At 45.4% G+C, this 26,325-nt stretch overlaps 3 protein-coding genes across 5 annotated transcripts; 2 read left to right on the forward strand and 1 right to left on the reverse strand.

Annotated features, from left to right (window-relative positions):
• The first annotated feature begins 2,104 nt into the window (after window positions 1-2,104).
• On the forward strand, window positions 2,105-2,793 carry LOC125548833 (pleckstrin homology domain-containing protein 1-like). Its single transcript, XM_048712366.1, has one exon. The coding sequence runs from the start codon at window positions 2,160-2,162 to the stop codon at window positions 2,643-2,645; it is 486 nt and encodes a 161-aa protein (XP_048568323.1). The 5' UTR covers window positions 2,105-2,159; the 3' UTR covers window positions 2,646-2,793.
• A 2,532-nt stretch (window positions 2,794-5,325) lies between these two features.
• LOC125545324 (pleckstrin homology domain-containing protein 1-like) lies at window positions 5,326-6,222 on the forward strand. The gene has a single exon (XM_048709232.1). The coding sequence runs from the start codon at window positions 5,453-5,455 to the stop codon at window positions 5,909-5,911; it is 459 nt and encodes a 152-aa protein (XP_048565189.1). The 5' UTR covers window positions 5,326-5,452; the 3' UTR covers window positions 5,912-6,222.
• Window positions 6,223-8,182: 1,960 nt separating this feature from the next.
• Window positions 8,183-25,203, reverse strand: LOC125545323 (ABC transporter B family member 4-like). 3 transcript variants are annotated; one of them, XM_048709228.1, is made up of 12 exons: window positions 24,729-25,203; window positions 19,426-19,480; window positions 14,215-14,390; window positions 13,374-13,595; window positions 12,816-13,054; window positions 11,529-12,054; window positions 11,161-11,434; window positions 10,404-11,061; window positions 9,925-10,153; window positions 9,528-9,794; window positions 9,180-9,443; window positions 8,183-9,073 (listed from the first exon to the last, which is right to left on the reverse strand). In XM_048709228.1, the coding sequence occupies exons 1-12, from the start codon at window positions 25,014-25,016 to the stop codon at window positions 8,429-8,431; spliced, it is 3,843 nt and encodes a 1,280-aa protein (XP_048565185.1). In that variant the 5' UTR covers window positions 25,017-25,203; the 3' UTR covers window positions 8,183-8,428. The 3 variants fall into 3 exon arrangements, with proteins under 3 accessions (XP_048565185.1, XP_048565188.1, XP_048565186.1); XM_048709231.1 differs by lacking the exon at window positions 19,426-19,480 and having other exon boundaries at window positions 24,729-24,859; XM_048709229.1 differs by lacking the exons at window positions 19,426-19,480; window positions 24,729-25,203 and adding an exon at window positions 14,638-15,301.
• Window positions 25,204-26,325: the final 1,122 nt, after the last annotated feature.

The following is a 26,325-nucleotide window of genomic DNA, read 5'->3' on the forward strand; positions in this document are numbered from 1 at the left end:
TTACGGTTCATGTTGCAATGCACGGACAATTCGTTTATTAGGGATAGTGAGATGGGGAACAGGAAGAGAGACAATGCGTGCAGTTCGCCTCGCAGCGACAACGTCTTTTTTTTAGAGCGTGTGTGGATTTGTGTAGGCAAGTCCTTATGTTTGGGCCAAACTCAAATAGTGCAAAAAACAATTACAAATAAAATATGATTTAAAAAAACAGAACATTCTTATAAAAACATATGTTAAAAAATGTTCCTTCTTAGAGAAATGTTCCGGTTTAGTAAAAACGTTAACTATTCTTAAAAAGGTGCTCCAATTTTTATGTAAACATTAACTTTTATTAAAATAAGAAAAGTTCCATGTTTTACCTTATCATCGACGTTTATTAAAAATGGATATAGAAAATGATGCACAATGGCACATGAAGTAGGTTTTTTTCTAAGCTAACCACAAACTTTATTTATTGCGCAATAATGTTTTGAGGAATACACTTTTTTTGGCACATGAAACAGGTTGTGCCCCCTTTTTTTGCCCGGTGTAACGCACATGCATTTGTACTAGTACATAGTTCATACAAAAGAAAAAAGTTTCAGCCCAAATCTCTGTGCCAAATCTGACGAGAAGGACTTAGACTTTGTTAAAACTCAGTCTACCGAGACTTTGTTAAATCTCAGTCAGCTGAGATTTAGCACAACCATAAGGGACTTGGATTCCAGCTTACTTTGATGTTTATATAACACTTTAATGATTTTTTCAGTTGAAGTTATCTACTCCCTGCGTCCAGAATTAGTTTATGCTCAAACGGATGTGCTTCCTCCTGTCCTTTCTACTCCGTATATAAGATTGTTTGAAGTCAAACTTCGTAAACTTGACCAACTTTTTATAGAACAAAATATCCACGTTCACAATATGAAATCAACATCATTACATACGTCATGAATTAAAAATTTCATATTGTATAACTATAGCATATATTATAGATGTTGCTATTTTTTTCATATAAATATGGTCAAATTTTATGAAGTTTGAGTTCAGACAAATTTATATGCGGAGTAAAAATGACCAAAGAGAGTATCTAGATGTATTTCGGTGCAAGGTACATCAGTTTGAGCGTCAACTAATGCCGGATGAAGGTAAGTAATATTTTCTGATTTTTTTAGCCAATGAAATCAGATGACGTTTCTCACAGTGAGGATACACATTGTGTGTTGTCCATTGTTTCTTCATAACACACGCTACATATCAGATTATCTTCATTGCATAGCTAATCCTTCTGCCCTCTGTATTAGGCGAAGGCATAAGTCTAGGTTCAGAATATATTATTATATGTTGGACAATTTAGCATGTACCATCTTTCTAGATTCTTCTATTAATTTTAATACTGTAGAATGTATAATTGTTTCTTAATTAGAAATAAGAAATCTTTCCTACCAAAATAATTAAGCATGTATGAAGTACTTGAGTTGTACAAGAACTGAATTACATTATTTTTGTTTAATGCAACAACAAGGACCCAGACTAGCGATTTTTATATGTAAACAAAACATATGAAAATTTTCATGTAACTGTTACCGTGTAACTAATCTTTATTTCTAACAAAATACGTATACTCCGATCTTCAGAAATTCGCTTTGGCACATGGGAGCTCGCGCTCCTGCCATCAAAAAAAAACTCAAAGTGTGAAAAAATTTCAAACAAAAATTTGGCACATACATCTCGACATTGTATGTGTGCACGTTAAGTTTCGAGAAATCAACAATTTTTGTGACTTGTGTAAAAAAGACAAAAGAATGTCTTGTGAAAAGCATATTTTAACACTAGATTTTGTCTTTTTCACACGCGAAAAAATTCAATACAAAGTCACATTAGACGAGATAAATGCCTTCCAGAGGCAAGGTGAACGAGGAGAGACGCCCCGACTCGCTCTTTGTCTTTGTCTTTTTTTTTTAATTTTATTTTTTGCGATGATTGAAACTGTTGTCGGCGTCCTTCTATACCCATGCCGATACCGATACAGACCAGCTCGGTTGTACAGCACACAGTCCGACTCCGGCCCGGCCCGTTCCGTTAAAAGCAGGGCCCAGGGGGGAAACCCAACCTAACGAACGAGCTGTCCCCAATAAATCTCCCGACGCGCTCGACCGGATCCCCAGATCCCACCACAACTCATGGCGGCGAGCCTGTGGCGAGAGGCGATGGGCGCCGGCGCCCCGGCCGCGGACGCGGAGTTCCTGGACTACATCGAGTTCTGGCACCAGCCCGAGTGCGCGGGGTGGCTGGACCAGCAGGGGGAGCACAGCAAGGCGTGGCGCCGGCGCTGGTTCGTGCTCAAGCAGGGGATGCTCTTCTGGTTCAAGGACTCGGACGTCGACCACGCGTCGGTGCCCCGCGGCGTCATCTTCCTCGCCTCCTGCCTCGCCGTCAAGGGCGCCGAGGGCGTGCCCGACCGCAAGTTCGCCTTCGAGCTCTCCACCCCGGGCGAGACCATGTACTTCGCCGCCGACTCCGAGGAGCAGAAGGAGGAGTGGATCAACTCCATTGTTCTCCCACTCGCCGCTCCTGCAGGAACCACATGGGATGAAATTTTTCACACGGTGGACATGCTGCGCGCGGGGTTTGGAGCAGGAGGTTTAGATCCTTTCGTGGGAGAGTAGGCCATGTGTAGTGTGTTGGTGTCGGCGTGTCGCCGTGTATGTTCGCATTGTTAATGGTTTCTTGTAATTATAACTCGCCTTCTACTATAGAAAATATGATACGTCATTGATGTATTCTTCAAAATAAATTTACAATAAATTTTACTAAGTCATTTTTGTGATGTGTAGAGATGTGAAAAAGTAGGATGAATGTGACAAAGATGATGAGCAAATTTAAATGAAACCCTGTCCTTTTAATCCTTTATTTAATAGCACGAGATGGTATAACTTAAGATTTAAATAATGCCAAGGGAATTAATATCATATGTATACACTTAATCATATAAGTAGTATATTGTCATCATCATCTAGCATCGTCAGAGTGCGTGTGAAGGTATGTTTTTGACAGATCATGTGGGATTGATGTGTGTATCCACTTGATCCAGTCTTTGTTCGTCGATGTTTGTGTGTTTACAAGTTGGATCCTTCTGATCTAGTGCAGTGGTCTTAGGACCTTAGCATGACGACTTCTCGATTGCCTAGGTTTGTCCGACTCTGATGAGGGAGGGTCAACGATAACGACACGTCTTTGGCTCATCGCTTCTTGTGTTCTTTTATGTTGTCATGATGTTTGATAAATATTGGAAGTTTTTCTCTAGTTTTTTTTCAACAACAACTACCAGTAGATGTAAAAAATACTCCCAGTAGACAAGTCAATGCCTTGGATAGAAAGAGTGGATAAGGCATCTCCAACATTGACTTGCAAATTGGACACCGTATCCGTTCGCGAACCGAGGGAGGGAGCGGTCTGGGGACATGGATGTGGGAGACGGTCATCCAATGCTATCCACTTTCATTTCAAAACAAAATTAACAAACCAAATGAAATTTATCAAACAAGTCGGATTTCATTAAAGGTCAGACATAATTTACACAAAATCAGTCGATATTTTGACCATTTAACTAAAAACTAGAAGAAAAAACCCTAGACCCTATACCGGACGATTGACCACCTTATACACATGGTCGTCCTGCCTATCGCAGCGTTGTCACCATTCATGCTTTCGCTGTCGTCCCTCCAGCGGCGGAAGGGCGCTGGAGGGCCGCAACAGTTGTGTCCGGTAGCTGCCTGCCGCTCACGGAGGAGCCGCTGGGCCTCCTCCTGCATGGTGCGGAGGATCGCCGTGGCCAATGCAGACGGCGCCCGCAGAGCTCTGACAGATGCCTTGCCCCTGCCAGAGTTAGCGGAGGAGTCGCTAAGCGACCACTCCTCGCCGTAAAGTCGGCGCCGGCGCTTGGCGGCCGTCTCCGTGGTGGTGATGGAGCGGTCGAAGGCCCATGCGAGGCGAGGTCCGGATCATTGTGGACCGATTCCGGTGCCACATCAAACTTAGCGAACGTAGAGCGGTTAGCGGCGTTGCACCAGTCATACTGCGCCTATTGCCTCACCACACACTCCTCCTCGGACACGATGGCCCTCGAACCCGAGGGACCGCCATAACCGCCTCCTCCTTCGAGGTAGTGGAGGATGCAGTCTCGTGCCTTCGTGATCACGGGCGGCAGCTCCTCCGTGATGGGGCGACGGTGGCGGATGCGCGGGCCCGTCAATGCGGGCATACCTGTTGTGTGCCGGCGGCGACACGAGCTCCTCCTTGACGTGGCGTCCGATCTGGACGTCACGGTTGCGCGTGAGGGCGTGGATGGGACAAGGGCTCCTCATTGACGTGACATGCGATGTGGACGCCGCGGTTGCACGGGGTAACACAGGCTCCACCTTGATCCAAGTGGGGATGTCGGCTCCTGCTTCACGTGGACCCACAACGGGGAGGGTGGCTCCTCCTTGACATGCACCGGCGATGGTGGCGCCAACCCCATCCGACAGACAAATTCTTCGTCCGATAGAGCTGCCTCTGGGAGGAGACGGGACCACCGTTGCTGCCGTTGGTCCTCCTCCTTGCCGAAGGAGCTGGCCGCGTGGATGCCGAGGGGCCCAGAGAGCGAGGATGGCGGTGCCAGGAACCGCCTGATGAAGAGATGCCACCGCCAGCGCCTACCTGCATGGAGAACCAAGACTTCGACATCGCTGTTGGAGTTGGAGGGGCTCCGAGAGGACGGAGAGGAGGAGGGGCTCGAAGAGGACGAAGTGCGGATGTGCATCGCCGGCGCACGGCTTAAATAGTCATGACCAGTCCAGTCGAATGGGCATTCAGCCCGCTTCAATGCGGCACAACTGTTGGAGTTGGTTTGCTAAGGACGCGGCGTCCACATTGAAGCGACGACGCCCGAGAAGTCGCGTCTATCAGCGCTGCCCTCACACTCGGTCACATCGCACGGCATCACTGCCGGCCGTTTGCATACTCTGGGCCGGCATGAATATGACACGGCAAGCGACGCATGCATTCGATGGAAAAGCGCGAGTGCAGCGACCCGCACGCCCGCAAAGGCCTCATTTCATTTTGGATTTGCGGAAAAAACACGTTCAGACTGGTCAGTAAACCGATGTATACCCGTCTTGAATGGCAAAACACATCCCGACATCGCACGGCCGCGACGGCTACGGATGTTTAAGGGTCCGCATTGAAGATGCTACAAGGCAGAAAAAAAAAACCTGGAGACTCTCTCTCTGCGATGACTCTCTTTAAATTTTCTTGAGTTGCCTTTTAAGTTGTTTCTATCCACGTGAGCAACGCAGATACACCGATACAAATCATCAGTTCGGTACACAGTCCGACCCCCAGCCCGTCCCGTTCCGTCAAAACCAGGGGAAAAAACCAACCGAACGAACTCTCCCGATCCGCCCGACCCGATCCCCAAATCCCTCCGCATCTCATGGCGGCGAGCCTGTGGCGAGCGGTGATGGGCACCGGCGCCCCGCCCGCGGACGCCACGGACGGCATCGAGTTCTGGCGCGAGCCGGAGCGCGGCGGGTGGCTGGACAAGCAGGGCGAGTACATCAAGACGTGGCGGCGGCGGTGGTTCGTGCTCAAGCAGGGGAAGATCTTCTGGTTCAAGGACTCGTCCGTCACGCGCGCGTCCGTGCCCCGCGGCGTCATCGCCGTCGCCTCCTGCCTCACCGTCAAGGGCGCCGAGGACGTGCTCAACCGCAAGTTCGCCTTCGAGCTCTCCACCCCGGGCGAGACCATGTACTTCGTCGCCGACTCCGACAAGGAGAAGGAGGACTGGATCAACTCCATCGGCCGCTCCATTGTCCAGCACTCCCGATCCATGACCGACGACGAGATCGTCGACTACGACAGCGGCCGCCCCGCGGCCGGCGGCAAATCATAGATTCGTCGATTGATTCGGTGAGCAAAAGGACCGGTGAGGCGGTGGCACCTGTAACTCTACTATTCTACATGTCTTTGTCATAGATTCTTTTAGTTCATATTTTCCACAGATATGGTGTGTGCACATGTATATTATTAGAGATTTTTATTGTTGATTTTAGGTGTCTTTATTTATACTATGGATCGGTTTTGTTCTTATAACTTTCTTTAAGTGTACTGTTCGATTTGTATTTGGTCCTTAAACGTTCTTATTATCCAAGTGTATATCTCAAGCCGTAGCAAATTGAACAAGGGGATATTTCTCGGTGTTTTTGACTTCTGTGTATCTAATTGTCTGATAATATTTGGCCTGTTATGACTGGATATGTAGTGGGCTGCTAACCGTAAAATCATGCAATGCATTGTATCTTGTTCGTTCAACATCTTGGTTTGCCTACTCCAGCGAGAATGCTTGGTTGACCATGATGAACTCAGAGCAGTGTTTGTTTTCAGAAAAAGAAAAGGCAACCCTCCTTTGCCTTCTGTCAGTATCAACAGACAGAAGCGACTGCATGATTATGTTTCATTAATATACTTGTGTTTTTATGAGCTTATCACTTAAAATAGCTTTTGTGCCAATTAACCATGTTGAGAACATCTGCAAAGCTGCAAGTAGCAGTATTTAAGTACATCAATATGGTTATAAGCAAATCATGTGAAAACAGCTGTAAACAGTGATGTCATGAGTAATGATACCTCCAATTATATTCCTCCACCTCATTACTGAAGATGCCAGGTCCCCATCTCATCATTGGAAATGGCTAAGCTGAAGAGCTGAATGCTAACATCATTCCTAACATTATTGTGCCGTCCACGTGGTAGATACATGTGGTTAGTATTGTACTTATGTTCCTGCAAAAAAAAAACATTGCACTTATGGAGATAATAGTTTCACAGTACATCCTGATAAGATAACTCTGTCTTACGCAGGCTAGCTGCGTAGATGTGATTTTTCTGTTTCTGTTTCTCTAATTATTTCGTGACTTATGAATGTTATATGTGTATCTCTGATTCAAGGATACTTGCTTTGCATGCCCAGCAAGATAATGTTCTGTAGAGACATTTATCTGTTAAATGTACCAAAGTATTGAAGTGGGATAAAGTTCACATATTTTTATATGCCAACTTGGCAACTTAGATGTATGGAGCTTGGAGACAACACTCTGCGTCAATTTTGAAACAGGTATATGAATGTAAGTTCGGTTGGGAATGCAGACTCCTGGTTGAGGTTGAGCAGCTAGGTTCTGGTGCATGACCTATGAAATATGACGCCTATACTAGTTTGACTTGTTAAGAGTACATTCTTGTTTAACGCAGGGATCTTTGCAGCTCTGATGGTAGTTTTCTGACAAAAATCAACGCACTTTGAATTTCCAGCATTACATTTCGTAGGCTTCTGTTTTACCAAGTCAGTGTCGTTGTACCTGTGACATGCTCTTCAATATCTTGACTACATGCCAGATTTGTAAATGTGGTATAGCCATTTGTGATGTAACTGCAGCTTTTGAGCTTGCCGTATTTGACTGTCCACTATAATCGCATTACCATACAGTTGATTTGGCTTACCAGGATTTGTATGCCGCTTCTCCTACATCAGACAATCCTATTTTAATCATGATCACTAATTTGATCTGAGGGGATTCTTTTGGAGAACAAGTTGGCAATAGAGCTGACTTATAATTTTGTAAACGTCCTCACTTCTTATTTTGTTCAGATTCAGGCCCCAGTATTTCAAGCGCACACAAAGCAAACTCACGATGCTCGTCGCAGACCGACCAAATCCTTTTACCCCTTGAAACGGGTTTTTGCCTCACTTTATATACTCTCTCCATAAAGAAATATAAGAGCGTTTAGATCACTAGAGTTTAAGTGCACAAAGAAAAATAGAAGAATTGCTGAAGCAACAGCATAGACATGCCAAAAAAATGATACAAGGCTCCACGGAGTAGACGACACGCAGGCTAGGAGCCTAAGCAAGGCGGCGTTCGACCGTAATGAGAGCATTGATCACACCCCTTAGCCACTCCATGTCCCGCTGCCTAGCAAGCGGGTGCCAGTGCTGCAAAAAGGCTGGAAACTTGAACACAGAGCAAAGCAAAGCAACATTTCTGGACTTCCATAAAGGTCCAGCAAACTACAGGCAGCCCAAGAAACTGAACATATTAAAATAGCCACAAGCTTACATTTCCAAGGGAATAGGTTGCCCAGAGTTCTAACTCATGTTCTTATACTCTGATCAGGCAAATAATTTCTTCTTATTGCCGTGTTTTGGAAAAGCTTCATCGGCATCCTCGCTTGAACGACAATCAGTAATTATTTGCATACAGTTTGTCTGATTGCATCTGCTTGTCTGCAGATACCCATCTACTAAAATGAAAGGAAAGATCCTACACCCACATTAACTGGCCTATAAACTCAAATACACTGAATTGCTGGCCTTTCATTCCATGGAATTTTCTGGTAGAGAAAGATGAGTATCTTATCTTGAAGTGGAGCTAAGCTCGACAAGGGAAGCGTAGGCTCCATCCTTGATCCGCAGCAGTTCTTCATGCCTTCCTTTCTCCACTATCGTCCCGTTCTTCACCACGCTGATAATGTCGGCGCCTCTCACAGTCGACAGGCGATGCGCCACCACCACAGTCGTCCTCCCGACCATCACCTGGTCCAGTGCCTCCTGCACCACACGCTCTGACTCCGCGTCTAGAGCGCTCGTTGCCTCGTCCAGCAGGAGCACCTTGGGGTCCTTGACGACGGCCCTCGCGATGGCTACCCGCTGCTTCTGCCCGCCGGACAGCTGGATTCCCCTCTCGCCGACGACGGTGTTGTAGCCGTCGGGCAGCCCGGAGATGAACTGGTGCGCGTTGGCTGCTTCGGCTGCAGCCACGATCTCTTCTTCGGAGGCCTCCCCTTGCTTTCCGTAGGCTATGTTGGCGCGGATGGTGTCGTTGAACAGCACTGGCTCCTGCGCCACGAGCCCAATCTGCAGCCGAAGCCAACTGACCTTGAGGGCCGGAAGCTCAATGCCATCAAAAAGGATCCTGCCTGAACTCGGGTCGTAGAACCTCTCGAGCAGCGCAATGGCAGTGGACTTTCCACTTCCACTCTCTCCAACAAGGGCAGCCGTCTGTAAAGATAGTGTCACCAGATTAACCTTCGTACTAGCTAGCATACTTATTAGTTAACATAGAAAGAAGGTTGTCAAAAAAAAGTTGACATAGAAAGAAAGTAACCTTTCCAGAAGGAATGCTCAAGGACAGATCAGTGAATATTTGAACATTTGGGCGTAAGGGGTAGCTGAAGCACACATTCTGGAACTCAATGTCACCCCTGAGATTTGCAACCACCATGCCCTCCTCGCTGCTGGAATCTATCTTGGACTTACGGTCAAGAATTTCGAACACGGAGATGGCCGATTCACTAGCCTTGGTGCTATCTGCACCTACTGCGCTTGTTCGTGAGATCCCACTAGCCGCCAAAACTAATACGAAGAAGACCTGAGAATCGGTGGATTAGTTAACAAAAATACGAGGTTAGAACAATCAACACTCAAGTTCTGAATAAGAATAATGTGCTCGTACCCGAAACACCTCAGGAAATGTTGCCGTTCCTCCATGAACAAACTTTGCACCGACGTAGAAGCAGAGAGCATAAGTAAGGTAGAACACAAGGAACGAGAACCCAAATCCCAAGCCACCAACAACACCTTCCCTCACTCCCTGCCTTGTTGGAGATTCACATTTCTTTTCATAGGCATCCATCACCTTCTGCTCTGCGCAAAACGACGCCACAGTTCTGATTCCTCCAACGGCGTTGGTTGCTACATGACTTGCTTCCTCGTACTTTAACTGCATCCCACCAAACTATTAGACAAAACAACTCTCCGTCTGACGAATACGTGTATGAACATTGGTCATTTTGTTGGTGTTGTTTTTGAGGAAAAATGAATAAAAGTAATTGCTAATTCACAGCATGCACCTTTGCGTTTTTATTGAGACCTTTCAGGAACTTCATTTGAGCATAGGCTTGGAAACCCACCAATGGAACCACCACTGTGATAATCAATGCCAGCTTCCAGTTTGCCACCATAGCTATTGTGAAACCTACTATGATGGTTGATATAGTCTGGACATTAAGTGCTAAATTTTCTCCTACAAGCCGCTTCACGTTCAGAGCATCAGTCGATAGCCTTGCACCTATTGCTCCACTAGAACAAAAGTTGAAACTTGTCTAAGTTAATCTGTAGAATATTGCACTAGTTGACAAGTATAACTCTTCACAATTTTTTATTTGAAAATGCCAGATGGATTAATCTTAGTATTGATAAAAATTGTAAGAAGACTGCTCAAGCTAGTTAGCATGAATGAATATTCTTAAAAAAATCTGTATACTAACTGTTAGGGCAAAAGGAAGATTTGTGACAACACATCATGATGCGAAAAAGACTAAACACAGACCTAGAGTGTTCAGGTTTATCAAACCAGTTGATGTCCTGGTGCATGACACTTCGGAATGTCAGCGACCGTATGCGCTCCACAAGCTTCCCACCTGCTAATCCAAACAAGAAGTACTCTATTGGAATCAGAACAAGTGCACAAGCACCCAGCATGGCAAACATGCTTGCCCAGAACCTCGAGTCCTTGAGTAGTTCTGCTGGCGGCTCATAAAACGTCTTTATTGCACTTGAAATCAATATGCCATATACAGGCAAAATAGCCCCGTGCATTGCAGCAGCAATCGAACCAAGAGCAAGAACAGGAGCCTCTGGTTTGTTCAGATAAAAGAGTCGGCCGATTGGAGCTTTCTTTCTGTCACTAGATATTTTATCTGCACTCTCCTCTAGGTCTTGATCATTGTTGAATTCCATGGGATCACATGGATCAGGGTAAGGATGTGTACCACTGTGCCCAAAAGAGGAGCCTTTACTGGTTGATCTCCTAAAGGAGCTGCCTTGGCTTCTTGGTTTCCTTGTGAACAACCTAGAGCCAAAACTGTTTTCCATTATTATCGCATCAGGATCGACGTTAGGGGCTTCTGCTACCTGCAGAGTCTCTTGCAGATGAATCAGCTGAGAGTATGCACCTTCAGGTTTGTTCACCAGTTGTACATGTGAACCTGCTCCAAATTCACAGATCAAGTAGCAAGTCAGGACATCTATTTTGAAACGGAGTATGTACATCCAATACAGAAGTTGTCAATTCTCATATGACATACCTTGTTCCACAATCTTCCCGTGTTGTAGGACGGATATGACATCAGCGTTCTTTACTGTGCTTAGGCGATGCGCAACAATAATTGTAGTCCTTTCTAACATTACCCTATCCAAAGCTTCTTGAACTACCCTCTCAGATTCCATATCCAGCGCGCTGGTTGCTTCATCAAGTAGCAATATCCTAGGGTTTTTTATAATCGCTCTAGCAATTGCTATTCTTTGCTTCTGCCCTCCAGACAGCTGAATCCCACGTTCCCCAACCATTGTCTCAAGACCCTGCAATGTTTCACAAAATATACATACTTTTAATTAATCATGAGTGAGTTAGCAACAGAATTAACATTATGTACATCTTAATTTCGCACTGTACATTTGGCAGTTTATCAATGAAGTTTGCTGCATTTGCAAGCTCGATTGCTCTTCTGATCTCTTCGAGATTAAGACCATCCTTCCCATAGGAAATATTTTCTCTGATCGTACTCGAGAACAACACTGGTTCTTGGCTGACGAGACCGATTTTTCCTCTTATCCACCCAAGAGTCATTCTTCTAATGTCAACTCCATCTATCAAGACTTCCCCAGACTGTGGATCGTAGAATCTCTCCACCAAACTGACCACAGTTGACTTTCCACTACCGCTCACTCCAACTAGTGCCATTGTAGTTCCACTTGGTACCCGTAAGGAGAATCCATCAAATACCAAATGTTCAGGCCTGGTAGGATAGCTGAAGTAGACATCCTTCAGTTCAACATCACCCTTGATGTCTTCCAATATGATACCTGTGGTGTTATATACATCAATACATGGTTGCCTTTCAATTGTCTTGAACATTCTATATGCTGCTCCTTGACCTTGTGCAAAAGCTGTTATTGATGGTGCTGCCTGACCTAAGGACCTGCAGAAGAGACACAACTCGAGTCAGAAACCAGAAGATCTCGAAAACAGACATGGAAGACCCTATTTGACATACTATGTTTGAAAGTTTGACTGCTGCTTTACGGATCCCACATCCTTATCAGAAACAAATTAGCAAGCATGATGTTACATCCTTCGGAGAACTGTGGGCTGGTCTGGTGCGGCAGCCGTGACCTTCTAGCATCATATGTCATATGCCCACATGACACACGGAGAGGCACGTCCATGGGGAAACGTGGCACAGTAATCATCTATTAATCTAACTATGTCTAAATTGCCACTTATCAGATATAATGTTCTTTGAAGTCATTCTTAACCACATATAATTCAAGAATAAAATGACCCAGTACTCAAGAAAGTTCATTCAAAAATCTAAAGCCCACCAATAATGCTCTCAACATTGCACCCCTAGATTCAAAGAGGAGCTCAAATGGATTATCTTCAGAGCTCACAGAAAGAAGTATATTGATTTTGAGGCCTGGGTCAACTCTTTTAGATAGCTTGCTCCCCAGGATATTTGTTGTTGATGTATTGTGTAGTTCTTTTCTTTTATCTTTTTGAACTATTTTTTCTGTATACATTATTTTGAAAAATCAATAAAATGCACGCAGCAGAGTCCTGCTTTTTCCTCTAAAAAAATGCACCCCTAGTTATAATCTCCGCCCTTCAACAACATCTGAAACAAGTTTTAAGTATGTACTCAGAATATTAAAGTGGTAAGGACTAATGTACGGAACTTACATTGCGCCAACCATGACGGACATTATAATAGTAATAACTATGCCACCATTATATCCTCGGTCAACTATCAATTTAGATCCATACCAAACTGCCAACCCATAGCTGCAAAACAAGATTGCCATTATTGAACCCACTCCAAGGCCACTGACAGCACCTTCTCGACGAGCAGACTCATATGCTTTTCTTATGAACTTGTTATATGTTGTTATAGCTTGCTTCTCACCATTGAATGAGACAACCTTCAAAGCATAAGCATAAGAAGAGAATAGTGACCACAAGAATCAATACCAAAAATAAAGCATAATTTCTATTTGGTTTGGGCCACAAATCAAAGAACAGGAAAACAGAAGGCAAACATAGACTTCCACAAAATATTGGCGTCCAAATTGGCCAGATGAGTTGTTCTAACTTTGGCTAAAAATGGCTTAGAAAGCCCCCCAAAAATGGAACCTTCATAAAATTTTGTCATCACACCTTATAAGGGCCAAATGTGTAAAACTTTGACTCGCATGGTCATGGGCATCAAACGAAGTAGACCATGTATCCACTAGCACTCACCGTTCGAATGGTCCCAATAGTTTGCTCAACAATGTCTCCAGCATCACCATATTTTGCTTGCATTTTAGTGGACAACGTTGTCATCATCCTTGACACAATAGCACCAGCCACGGCTACTGGAGGGATGCTTGAGAGCATAACAAGTGTCAAGAGCCATCCTCTCACAAATGCAACAATGAAGCCTCCAAAAAAGGTAGAAAGGAGCTGTATGATCTTGCCAACCTATGAGAAAAATGTATAGCAAAGTGTTAAAATAAAATGGAATCCTAGTTATTATTAGATACTTATACAGAAGGTTAATGGACTAAGCTTTGCAATGTCTGGTAGCAAGTTCATGTTATATATCCAATTGACTGAGTGGGTCTTCATTTCTGCAAGTCTATCAAACTGGTATTTCGTTGCTTATTATTAATATGGATCCATGTGAATGCAGTGTGCACCCATTACTTGTCGACTGAAGACAGGTGCAAAATTATGTGTTGTCCGTATAACAGAGCTGAGCCCAGACTCATATCATAGGTTCATTTTGAGTAAAAAAATACGACAATTTATTTTCTCTATGACTTTCAGCTACCAATCTTTTCTAAAGAGCTAGCTTCTAGTTCGTGAACATACTGTTAGGTTAGCACATAAAAGAATGTAAAATCATTATACCACCTTCAATGTCAGGAAATACACACACTTTCCCATATTGGTCAAAGAGATCGGTCATCTACAGTGACAAAATGAATGACAAGAGCTTTTTTATATACAAGCTTATGCATATTGGCTGTAAGATTATAGCATCTAACAATGCTTTGAATAATGTGTCACAAGCACTCCTTGTGATAAAACAGCCTACCTTTTCTCCAATGGCATCTTGAATGAGGAATGTGTCCCCAGACATCCTCTCAACAACTTGTCCAGTGCTCATTTCCTTGTCAAAGAAAGCAATGTCCTGTCTGAGAATCGCCTTGAGATACATAGCTCTGATTCGTGCTGCCTGTCTTTCTCCAGTAATTGTCCAGCATGATACCTCTATCAAAACATCAAACTGATCAATCAAATGAAGGATGCTTTGAGTAATACCCTTAAAGTTACTCTAGATGATCTAACTCTTAGGCTCGTATTCTGAACCATCTCATTCATAGCAGTACATTGAGAGTTTAAGACACAAAGCATCTGCGTTTTCTCAAAAATAAAATTTACTCTGGACAACAGTATTGCAACATTTGTTTTTTCAGGAACAAGCAGCCAGGGAGTCAGAGCATCTCCAACCACAAACCTCAAATTTGTCCCCCCATTTTTCTGCGGACATTGCCCGGACATGTCCGCCCCTCTCCCCCATTTATCCGGGTAGACAATGGCACTCCCCATTTTTTCAGACATTTCACCGAACACGTTGCGTGCACAGCCCCGGAAGTAGCGGAGCGCCCCAGATACAGAATGCACACACGCGGCGGCAGGACGGCAGCGCTCTCCGTCCAGCGACGAGCAACACCACCCTCGCATGCAACAGCAGCAGCAGCACACAGCTCACGCGCTCGTGCAGCAGCATCAGGCACGCATCAGCAGCAGCACACTATTAGCAGGTAGCAGCAGCCTACATCACAAGCTCAAGCACGCACTGCGCAAGAGCCCGCGCTAGCAGCCGCCCGGGCGCGGCGAGCTCCGGTTCATGGTGCGGCTGCTGGAGAGCTCGGGGCTCGGGGACGTGCGTCCGCTCGCTGCGCCGGCGGGCGGAGGGCGGGCGGCTGGCTCGGTGGACCGCGCGGGGAGATCGACGTGCGCGCGTGCTCGGGGAGCTCGAACCGAGCCACCGGCCGCTGTGCTTCTGCCTCAGCACCGGAGCAGTGCCTCCCCCCCGCCGTGGTGCCGGCGTCGTTGCGGGCGGCCTGGCCCGCCTTGAGAGGCTCGCGATTCCGTTAATTCGGTAAATACGATTTTAATACATTGGTAAAGACGCTATAAACCCCTCTGGTCCTGACTCCTAAGAGCAGGTACTCCATACTCTGCATATTAGGTTTGTCCGAAATCAATCTCATTCAACTTTGACCAAGTTTATATAAAAAAATATAAACATTCACATAACAACATCTATATCATTAGATTCATCTTGAAATATATTTTCATATTATATTTATTAGATATTATAGATGCTAATAATTTTTAATATAAATTTGGTCAAACTTAGCAAAGTTTGACTTTCGGCAAATCCAATGTGCAGAGTAAAAAGGACCGGAGGGGGTACAATAGTCCTACTCAGCAGGCTGCAAGGCATCCCACATCAGCAAAAATCTGAGCTGGAGGAGAGTAAGGGCCTGTTCTAAAACTGCCTAACTTCTCCAAAACTTCCTAAATTCAGCTTCTCGCACGACTCGCTTCTGGTGGCGACTTGGAAAGCGTTCGGCAACTCAGCTTCCGCTTTCGGTCGATACGCACGAGGCTGCCAGCCCATTTGACGGGATTGGCAGGCCAGGTTGGGGCCCAATACAAATTGCCAACGCATGCGAGAGGGAGTTCGGCAAAGAAACTTGAACCGGTACGCTGAGAGTCACTTGGCGGTGGCAACCCAGCGTAATTTGTCCTCAACTCCAACTTCTTCCTTTCACGGATCTGGAAAAGAGCTGCTTCCCCATCTTCTCCTTTTTTACACTAAGGGCCTGTTCTAAAACCATCTAGCTTCTTCAAAACTTTCCATATCCAGCTTCTTGGGTCGCTTCTTGCTTCAGGTGGCGAACAAAAAAACGTTCTGGAGCTACAGCAGCTTCTCCCAGCGCTTGGATGAGCTGGCAGCCCAGCTGGGGGCTGAAGGCCTGCTGGTTGGCACGTTGGGCTGGCTGAAGGAGCCCATCTCGGGCGGAACTGCAGACAGGCGGCGGCTCGGCAGGCTTCACAGCGGCTCTTGGCTCGGGAAGAAGAGAAGGGAAGGGGAAGAAGAGAAGGGGCGTGGTCGTCTTGGTGCTGCTCCTGACTCTGAGGTTCTCTCGGGCGTCAATGACGTCGGGGCTCCGAGCCATGGGGTTGCAGTTCCTTGTAGCAGGCGCGACGGGCGGCGGCGACGACGGGATCCGGCGGGAAACAGCCTTGGATGTCCGGATCTGTAGTCGGAGGAGAGGATCGGGCCGGCGACGGGGGCAGCCGGGCGTGGCGGCGGTAACGGCGGCGGCGAGGGTTCGAGAGGAGGGACGAGGGAGAGGGGAGATGTGACGAGTGGGTGCGTGCGGGATCGAGGGAGGAGGAGCTGATCGAAACGTTTTTTTGGGCGGTGGCATTACGGCCGTAAATAACCCGAACTCCAGATTCACCAAAACGTGGAGCTAGGAATGTCTCGCTTCAGAAAAATGAACTACAGCCCACGATAGCTTCTTGGATTTCAGCTTCACGGAGCTACGGCGTTCGGGCTTGCTTCAGGCTGGGAATTAGAGAAGTTTGGAGTTGGAGGAGTTTAGAACAGGCTCTAAGACAAATCGCTAGCTTCTCAATTCCAGCTTCTAGGAGTTAGAGCGTTCGCCTCAGCTTCATTTGTGAAGTTGAGGAAGCTTAGAGCTGGAGCATTGCAGAATGGACCCTAAATACGAGAGAGAAGGAAGCGGGCGCTTGGTCAGTCGCCTAGCTGCACCACGTGACGCGAGAAATAGCAGCTCGCTTGCAGCCCAAAGCCAGCGCTAGCCCTGCTGTTCACAGTCTCCTATGTCTCACAATCCAATCAATTGTATTTTACTTTCTCCCCATGCATGCAAGCATTGATTACTTTGATCATGCAACAGCTGGTATAGAGCCGGCCTATTACATGAGCCTACTTTTATAAAGGCTATTGTTGACATGGCACATGTATACAACCGGTAGCCGGCGTTTCTATTAACCATGCTCTAAACAATTACTCGATCCATTCATGAATATAAGATTTTTGAATATTCCCTCAAAAGAAAAGGGAAACGTTTAGGCTTGGTCGGCCGACGCCTTGTCTACGCACGTGCCACACGGTCAATAGCGCGTCTCCCCCTCTCCTTCTCTCTCCTTTTTCTCAGGGACCCCGCCGCCATGGTCAACCGTCACCGCCGGAGGCTTCCCAGGGTGCCGCTGCCATGGGAATCAGCCGGTCCGGCCGTCCTCGGTCAGATCCGCACCACGGAGTTCTGCCTGCCACGCTGGAGCTGCAACCGGCCACGCTGAGAGCTACAGCCGATGGACGGAGGAGTTGCGAGGGTGCCATGCTAGAATCGTGTTCTGGCGATGTTGGAACCGTGTCCGAAAGATGTTGAAACTGTGTTCTTGTAATGTTGGAACGGGAGGCGTAGAAGTTGGAACCCCTGACAATAGCATTTTTCGCTATGGCTGTGGTCGAGAAAGCTGCAACGGGCATCCGTAGAAGCTGCAACTAGTCACCGGCAGAGCTGCAACTAGCGTTTAGAAAAACTACAACCGTTGTCGGTTTTTTGCTATTACCAAAGAAGCCCCGAGCTGGACCAGAAGTTGTTTTTGCTGCAATCGGCAATCACAAAAGCTACAACTGGTGATCTATTTTGCTTCAATGGCGACGGGGTGGCGGCACCGATGAGCTTTTATTGCTGGAACCAGCACAATTTTTTGCTACTACTCGCTGATATTTTTGTTGCCACCAACAAACCCAAAGGAGATCACCTTTTCATGAGCTCGTCGCCGGGGGTGCTGTGACCGGCAACCAGCGCTACCGGAGCTGCCACCGCCAACGAGGAAGCTACAACCGCGGGTGAAAGTTGCTGCATGCGTGGATCCGACGAGAAAGACATGAGACAACGCCGAGGCCGTCAACCGACGACTAGTGCTACGACGGACGAGCGTGCGGGGTGGTGCTTCGAGGCCCGCTGTGTGCTTGTTCATGGAGGTGCGAGCGTGGGGGAAGAAGAAGACACGGGGAAGGAAACCCAATCGAACGGCTGAGCGCGTCCGAATCGGGCGGATGGGCAGCGATCGGCCCAAATTTGTGCCGGCGCATCGGCGCCTATCATCGCCCAAAGAAAAAAGTTGTTTTAGATATTTTGATATATGCTACTCCCTCTGTCACATAATATAAGAGCATTTTTACACCGTCTCATAATATAAGAGCATTTTTTACACTAGTATAATGTCAAAACACTCTTATATTATAGAGGGAGTACTATGGATTGAAATGAGCAACAGACAGACTAAGATGCGTTTATGTACCTTCAAATCAGAAATATATTTGTGAATGGAGTGAGTAGCACACTGGAGACAGTTTGGTTTGAGACTAAATTTGTCAAAGGTTGCCACACCTAAGATTAGGCAAGTCTGATCAACTGAGGTGGGTGTTTGATTCAAGTCACACTTTAGGCAAGCCACACTAGGGCCACACATTACATACAGACAAAATGTGTGGCATGATTCCCTTAGACTTGCCAACTTATGGCTCTTATTTTGCTAAACTAATCTTAGGCAAATTAGCAAAAATGTGTGACAAAATGTGGCAATCCAAAGCATAGAACCAAAAAGACCTTAAACTACTCAAGGTTTCAATAAAAGGAAACACTTGAAAAAAGTTGGTTGATAACTCTTCGCGCATCGACAACATTCACGGTTGCTGGATCATAGTTTGATCACACGGCCCACAACAAACCCATCCAATATGCTTTTGTTGCATCTGTATGGTGGGTCCGCTCTGCAATTTGGACGAGCCCACCGAGGGAAAGGATGGGAGGGGTGAGGCGAGGAAGACGTGCAACATGGTGTCGTCTTCGATGAGGATAGATAGGAGACAAAGAAATGAGAGGTGAAAATGGCTATAGCTGGGGTCACGTGTGGTCTGGAGCTCACATGGAGTGCATGTCCAGATTGCCCTTTATCTACTCCATATTTAGGCTGACTTTATGGTGGTATGGACATTTAGAAACGATTTGGAAGCTTTCATGGGCCAGGGATATTTTTCTGGGCATATTTGTGTGTGTGTGTGTGTGGGGGGGGGGGGCATTTTCACTATTCCTAATTAAAAAGATAAAGCAATTTCTGTCCAGACATATGTCTATTTTTTTAACACACATATTTCTCAATTTTATTGCATACAAAAGGCACTCACGAAGTGTTGAAGCAAGTCCTGCTCCAATACCAAGATAAACAAAGTTAATGATCACCTGAAAACAAGAAAATTTTGATTAGAAATTAGATAAAAGGACAAAGAACACTATCCCAACTACAAGTGTTGATAGCACAATGCTTGTGCCTTGCTATGAAATCGGCTTAGGAGATTGAAAGACGTTGGTGTCCTGTAATTCGTTGGGTGATTCAAAATTAAAAAAGAGAGAGAAAATACAATGAGAGATTTCCATGCGACAGGGTTGGAGAATCTTAAACGGTCATATTAGGTCCTTTGCTAGATTTATAGTGAAACACCATGTCGTATATTGAAACACAAGAGGGTGTACATTAGTTAGGAGACCGTACATGGTCATGGATCCATTAGAAGGATGAGGTCTACAGTAGCATTGGAATTACAATTTTTTCGCTCTCTTATGCTATGATAAAGAAATGAAAGTATTGATTGGGAAGACAAACTAAAACTAAGTATTTGTCATTTGTGTCTTCTACAAGTATTGGCCTCAGAAAGTAATATTGTATTTGTTATTTGTGTTACGCTCACTTTATGTCATACATTTCAATAACATAGTTACCAGATGCATTTCAATTACTAAATCACTTTGTTACCGGATACTTTTCAACTTTATATATAATATATTTCAATAATAAGGTCCCTATAAATTTCAAAAAATGCCATATATTTCAGTAATGAGGTGCATTTTAGTACCATATCACTTTGTTAGCGGATGCATTTCAATACCGGATGCTTCACTACCAAATCATTTTTTAAACATATGAATTCAAATACCAGATTAATTTCAATTACCAAACCATTTTCAATACCACGCCCATTTCAATAACATACACATATTTCAATTTCAGTACAGTTTTAAATATACATTTCAATAAAATTTAGTATCACATCCATTTCAATGACATAAAAGTCAAATACAGATGATAAATTTCAGTGCAAGCTGCGTTTCGATATGAGATGTATTCCAATACCAGATCACTTTCTTACAAGATGCATTTCACTACCAGATCACTTTGTAAGCATATGAATTTCAATTACCAGACCATTTTTTTGAAATACGAAATCACTTCAGTAACACATACATTTCAGTAACATGCACATATTTCAGTTTCAGTACAATTTTAACAATACAATTCAATAACATTTATTTTTGGATGTTGTAAATATATATTTCAAAACATTTATTTTAGTTACTTATGAGTATATTTTCAGTTAATGTGAGACCGAAATATAATAGTGAAATTTCACAATCACAACTATCAATGTCAAATTGAAATAGTGAAAATTAAACAACTTTGAAATGTATCCAAATTTATCTTGTCTCTGGGAATTCAAATATATAAAGAAATGTAAAACATATTTTTGGTTTTAAATATATGACTGGTTTAAAATGTCACTTAGAAATATAAAATGTTGCTCTTGTTATATTAGGGCATCTCCAAGGCGGACCCGCAAACCGCCTGCATCCGTCTGGACCGCGGAAGCCATCCAACGCCGCTCTGTATCGGTCCGTGACACGGCCGTACTTTCTCCCTCAAACCGGAGACAAACATGGGGGAGCATTGGGGGACTCGGGACACCAGACACATAGGACTCCGACACCTCCGGCCCACCCAAAACCCTTCACGGACCCCACGCCTCCATCCTCCCTATTTTCTCTCCTTCCATCTTTCTATCTTGCCTTCACCGCCGCTCCACACCCTGCCCGCCATGCCACACCACACCCCTAACGGAATTCTACGTCTCCGTCTCTAGTATTCCAGTCAGGCTTCACCCCGCTTCTCCTCCGTCGCCATTCAACCTTGTCCTCCGATTACCCTGTCAGGTACCATCCGCTAATGCTATACTCACCATGCCCGACAACTGTTCGATGAATTAACGGAGCTAAAAACTATGTTCGCTTCTTCTTTCTAGCTATGGATTCCGATTTGGAGTACATATACGAGCACTATGTTGAGTCGACCGATGGATCGTCCAACGAGAAGGAGTACTCTGATGAGACAACGATGATGCAAGTGGTCCTTAAAGACGCGGAGCATGCGGAGGAGCATGTTCTCAATTTTACGGGCTCGATCAAGGGTCATCGAGTGCTCAACGGCAACAGTGTGCGGGACCATCTGACACTGATGGCCGACTACTTTGCCTCGGATGCACTCTTTGCTGACCATTTTCGCCGACGTTTTCGAATGCGCAAGACTGTCTTCGATCGTTTGTACCATGGAGTTGGGTCCTATGACGACTACTTTATCTTGAAGAAGGACGCAATGGGAACAATTGGCTTCTCTGGTTACCAGAAGTGCACGACCGCACTACGGATGCTTGCATATGGCACGACCGCTGATTCATGGGACGAGTACCTACGAATGTCTAAAAGCACATGCAAAGATGCCATGATCAGGTTTGCAACTGTTGTGATCAAGGTGTTCGGACCTCAGTACCCGAGAGAACCAACTGTGGCAGACACTGAGAGGTTCTTGGCAATCTCAGAAGCAAGAGGGTGGCCATGTTTGCTTGGATCTCTTGACCACATGTATTGGAAATGGAAGAACTACCCGAAGGCTTTACAAGGACAATATCAGGGTCATGTTAAGAAGCCCACCATCATTCTTGAAGCAGTTGCATCACATGATTTTTGGATTTGACACGCTTTCTTTGGTATGCCTGGGTCTCACAATGACATCAATGTGCTGCAGTGATCACCGTTGTTTGCGAGGCTGACTGAAGGAAAAGCCCCTCCTTGCCACGAACTATACACTGTCAATGGACATGGGTACAACATGCGCTACTATCTGGTTGACGGTACCTATCCTTCGTGGATTACCTTTGTCAGCACCATCTCTAATCCAGTTGGCCAGAAGAAGGCTCACTTTGCCCAAAGACAAGAAGCAGCTAGAAAGGATGTTGAGAAGGCATTTGGAGTTCCCCGGGCCTGTTTTGAAGTTGTTCGTGGACCTACTAAACAATGAGACCCAGGGACCTTATGGGAGGTGATGACATGTTATGTGATCATGCACAACATGATTGTCGAGGATGAGGGTGACGATGATGTTGCAGCTCTAGAATTTGAGAACATGGGTGATCCTATCAAACTTTCGGACCAGAATCCGGTCACATTTGAGGAGTTTATTCAAATGCATCAACAAATTTGGCATCGACCAACTCACAAGCAACCGAAGGGAGATCGTATTGAGCATCAATGAGCGGTTAAAGGGGACAACAATATTGGGATGTAATATCTGAACTTTTTTAAATTTAAACTAGTGCTGCATGCAGCTATTTGAACGTATGAACTCTATGTGTGCGGCTATTTGATCGTACGGATTAAAGAAGAAGAGGAAGGCCAGAAGTATGCGGCTATGGTTGGATGTCGGCCCCACGCATTCATGTTTGCAGACTGGTTCCTCCTGTCCGTGGACAGGTGTGGGAGAAAATTTACGGGTTACCATTGGAGATGCCCTTATGGGGAGAGATTGAACAGAAAGCATAGATAGATGAGAGTGACGTTTTGGCACATGGGAGCGCGTGCTCCTGATTTTTTAAATGTGTTTAAAACATAATTTAAAATGTCAAATTAATTCAAACAAAAATTTAGCACGTACATCTCGATATTGTACATGCTCACAAAGTCGTTTCGTGAAAAACCGACAACTTATGTGCCGCGTGTGAAAAAGACAAAAAATTGGTGTTAAAAAATGCTTTTCGCAAGACATCTTTTTGTCTTTTTACACAAGCCACAAAAATGTCGGTTTTCTTTAAAAACTTGACGTGCACACATATAATATCAAGATGTATGTGCCAAATTTTTGTTTATTTTTTTTCACACTTTAAAATATTCTTTTCGCGTGCAGGAGCGCGTGCTCTTGGGAGCACCAACGGATTTCTGTAGATGCGAGAGTGACGTTTTGGCACATGGGAGCGCGCTCCTGATTTTTTAAATGTTTTTTAAACATAATTTAAAATGTCAAATTAATTCAAACAAAAATTTAGCACGTACATCTCGATATTGTATATGTTCACAAAGTCGTTTCGCGAAAAACCGATAACTTATGTGCCGCGTGTGAAAAAGATAAAAATTTGGTGTTAAAAAATGCTTTTCGCAAGACATCTTTTTGTTTTTTACACAAGCCACAAAAAATATCGGTTTTTCTTTGAAACTTGACGTGCACACATATAATATCGAGATGTATGCGCCAAATTTTTGTTTAATTTTTTCACACTTTTAAATATTTTTTTCGCGTGCAGGAGCGCGTGCTCTCGGGAGCACGAACGGATTTCCGGTGACATGCACCATTACTATTCTCTTGTATTGCTTCTTGTACCACACTACATCAATATACATCCAAAAGTTTGCATGGATCTTTAAGAAGTGTTGAATGGTAGATCTTTTCCCGGTACATACTTTCGTGTTTAGATTTTGAAATTCCAGGGTGAGGGATGTAACTGCAAGTGCGGAGCTCGAAGTTGAATATATAGCAAAGCAAAAAAGTCAATGGTCACAAAAGAATAGACTAGCCCACTCTCTTGTACGCAAGTCCTAAGATACCATTCATTGAAGAAGAACTAATAGCGCTCCTAATTGGCCGTATGTGGAATATTATCTGCTTGCGAGCTAAGATGCTCCTTGACGAACAGTAAAATAAAAAAAAGATTTTTTTTAAAACTTTGACAAATGTTTTATGTGTTTGCAAAATTTACCAAGAATATTGGTGGAAGTCGTGGAAAAAAACAATGCTCCAAAAATGTTATTTTGAAAGTAATTTGGAGTGCTCATTTTTCTGTCATGACTTCCATGAATGTCATTTCGTGATGAAATTTGTCACGCATACAAAACATTTGTCAAACTTTGGTAAAAAAATCAGAATTTTGTTTCAATTTTTTTTATTTTACTGTTCATCCCGAGCTCATTGGACAAAATTCAAAAAAATTCTGATTTCTTTTAACCAAACTTTGAGCACGGAAGCAAAATAGGACTCCCGCTCCTAATTGATGCTATTGTTACTTGTTTCTCTCCTGAGATGCCAACGTCTGGCCATACAAAATCTCAGAATTTGTGACTACCACCAAACCATGCATCAATACACCATCTCATAACACTAGTGCGTCTAACTGAAATATTACTAGAACTCACAACTTTGAAGCTGTTGATGAATGGAATCAAAATCAAACCTTCTCAGGACTCTCAATTCTCCTACGCCTCCTCGCTCGCTCTACGGTTGTCATATCATACAAACATGAAAAATACGGTCGCGCATACACGCGCACGCACGCACCTTGGTGACCCTGTGCAGGACGTCCCGCGACGAGGCGGCGGAGCCGAAGGCGTCGATGACGTCGCCGAAGATGAAGGTCATGAGCGGCTGCGCCATCCCGTTGGCCACCGCCGTGGCCGCGCCCACCGCCATGAGCGCCGCGTCCGTCCTGTCCGCGAAGGCGAACATCCGGTAGAGCGGCACGCGCGGCGCCGCGGGCCTCCTCCCATGTCCGTCGTCAGCTCCGTCCTCTCGTCCGCCGTCGACGTCGCTCCTCTCCCCGCCTTGCTCCCTCCCCCTCCCTCCCATGCCTCCGATCGGCCTCTTAATTAGGTTCTCCCTATGGCTTTGAATTGCCTTCTATATGTTCCGTGGATATATGTCGCCTGCTAGCTAGCTGGTAGCTGTTGCTACTTGACATGTGTGGCCTCGCGAATCATGACACGATCGATCGCGGCGGCGCATAGAAAAGGAAGAACATGCGAGTCACAAGCTTGGGCAGCAAGGAAATTGAGATAATAAAAAAAAAGTCGTACCAGCAGTATGACACTACTATCGGATTATATATGGATTCATCGGGATGTAGTAGTCCCTGATTTGTTAGTAGTACGTAGTGATCATTCAAACTGCCGCCCCATCCGTAATTCCTAATAATAGCGTGATGCACCTTCATTCCTTCCTTCCAGTTGACCTCACCTCACCGCGTGTCCGCATCTATACGGCAGGGGATCTTGGCGTGGCGATCGACCGCTGACCTTCTGGAAGCTATGTGATTGAATAGCTGTCTGTCCATTTTTGTGCTTACTCCGTCCGAGCTCGTCTAGCTACATGTGCACCTACCCCCCCCCTCCTCGAATACGTGATCCAACCGCCCACCCCGTTCGAATCCGGCCACGACTGCCATGGCCATGTCCAAGGCGGAGCTCGGGCCGGTTCTATGCTGTGAAGGCTAGGGTTCAGATTATACCATTGATTTCAAAATCTCGAGCTACAAAGGGGTGATCACAAGGGAGGAGAGAGTCGTCTTCCTCAGGAGGTAGAGCACACACGCAACACACGCCAGCCACTAGCCGTTTCTTCCTTCCTACCCTCTCACCAACCCTCCACACATATAAGTACTACGTCCTACTTGGCCCACTCCGGTCCAGCCAGCCGAGCGGGCAAGCGAGGCTGTCGCTTAGGCCGGCCCAATGCTTGAAACCCGTTTTCGCGCTTCTCCTGCTCGCTGACAATCCCACCCGACTTAGAAGCGGCTTGACCCCAAGCCGGCACACGTTGAAACTTCTGGCGTAGTGTCACTTTGTCTTCCCAAGTGGCCACCTCTCCAAGTGCATCGTTCCATTTGACGAGTACTTGGATCAGGGAATCAGCGCCCCGACAAACAATTCGTTGCTGAAGGATTTGCTTTGGATACTGGAACTGATCATCAGGAGCAGGAAGTAAAGGAAGCACTTGACATCCGGTGCAAGGGCCTTGCGCAATAGTGAAACATGGAAGACTGGGTGCACACGGTCGGTAGGTGGTAGGGCTAGTCTGTAAGCCACTTCACCCACACGTCCACCACTTCAAAGGGGCCATAAAATTTGAAAGCAAGCTTGTGGTTGGCGCGCGACTCCAC

Source organism: Triticum urartu, chromosome 3, assembly GCF_003073215.2.
Source record: "Triticum urartu cultivar G1812 chromosome 3, Tu2.1, whole genome shotgun sequence".
In the NCBI taxonomy this organism is placed as follows: domain Eukaryota; kingdom Viridiplantae; phylum Streptophyta; class Magnoliopsida; order Poales; family Poaceae; genus Triticum; species Triticum urartu.

Bases quoted from the DNA above. Each gene is read 5' to 3' on its own strand.
- LOC125545324 (XM_048709232.1), top strand. From the start codon at position 5,453: ATGGCGGCGAGCCTGTGGCGAGCGGTGATGGGCACCGGCGCCCCGCCC.
- LOC125548833 (XM_048712366.1), top strand. From the start codon at position 2,160: ATGGCGGCGAGCCTGTGGCGAGAGGCGATGGGCGCCGGCGCCCCGGCC.
- LOC125545323 (XM_048709228.1), bottom strand. From the start codon at position 25,016: ATGGGAGGGAGGGGGAGGGAGCAAGGCGGGGAGAGGAGCGACGTCGAC. The intron at 14,391-19,425 runs GTGAGTGCCTTT...ATGTTTTGATAG, and splicing joins AGGACTTGCTTCAACACTTC to AGGTATCATGCTGGACAATT. The intron at 11,435-11,528 runs GTACAGTGCGAA...GAAACATTGCAG, and splicing joins TCATTGATAAACTGCCAAAT to GGTCTTGAGACAATGGTTGG.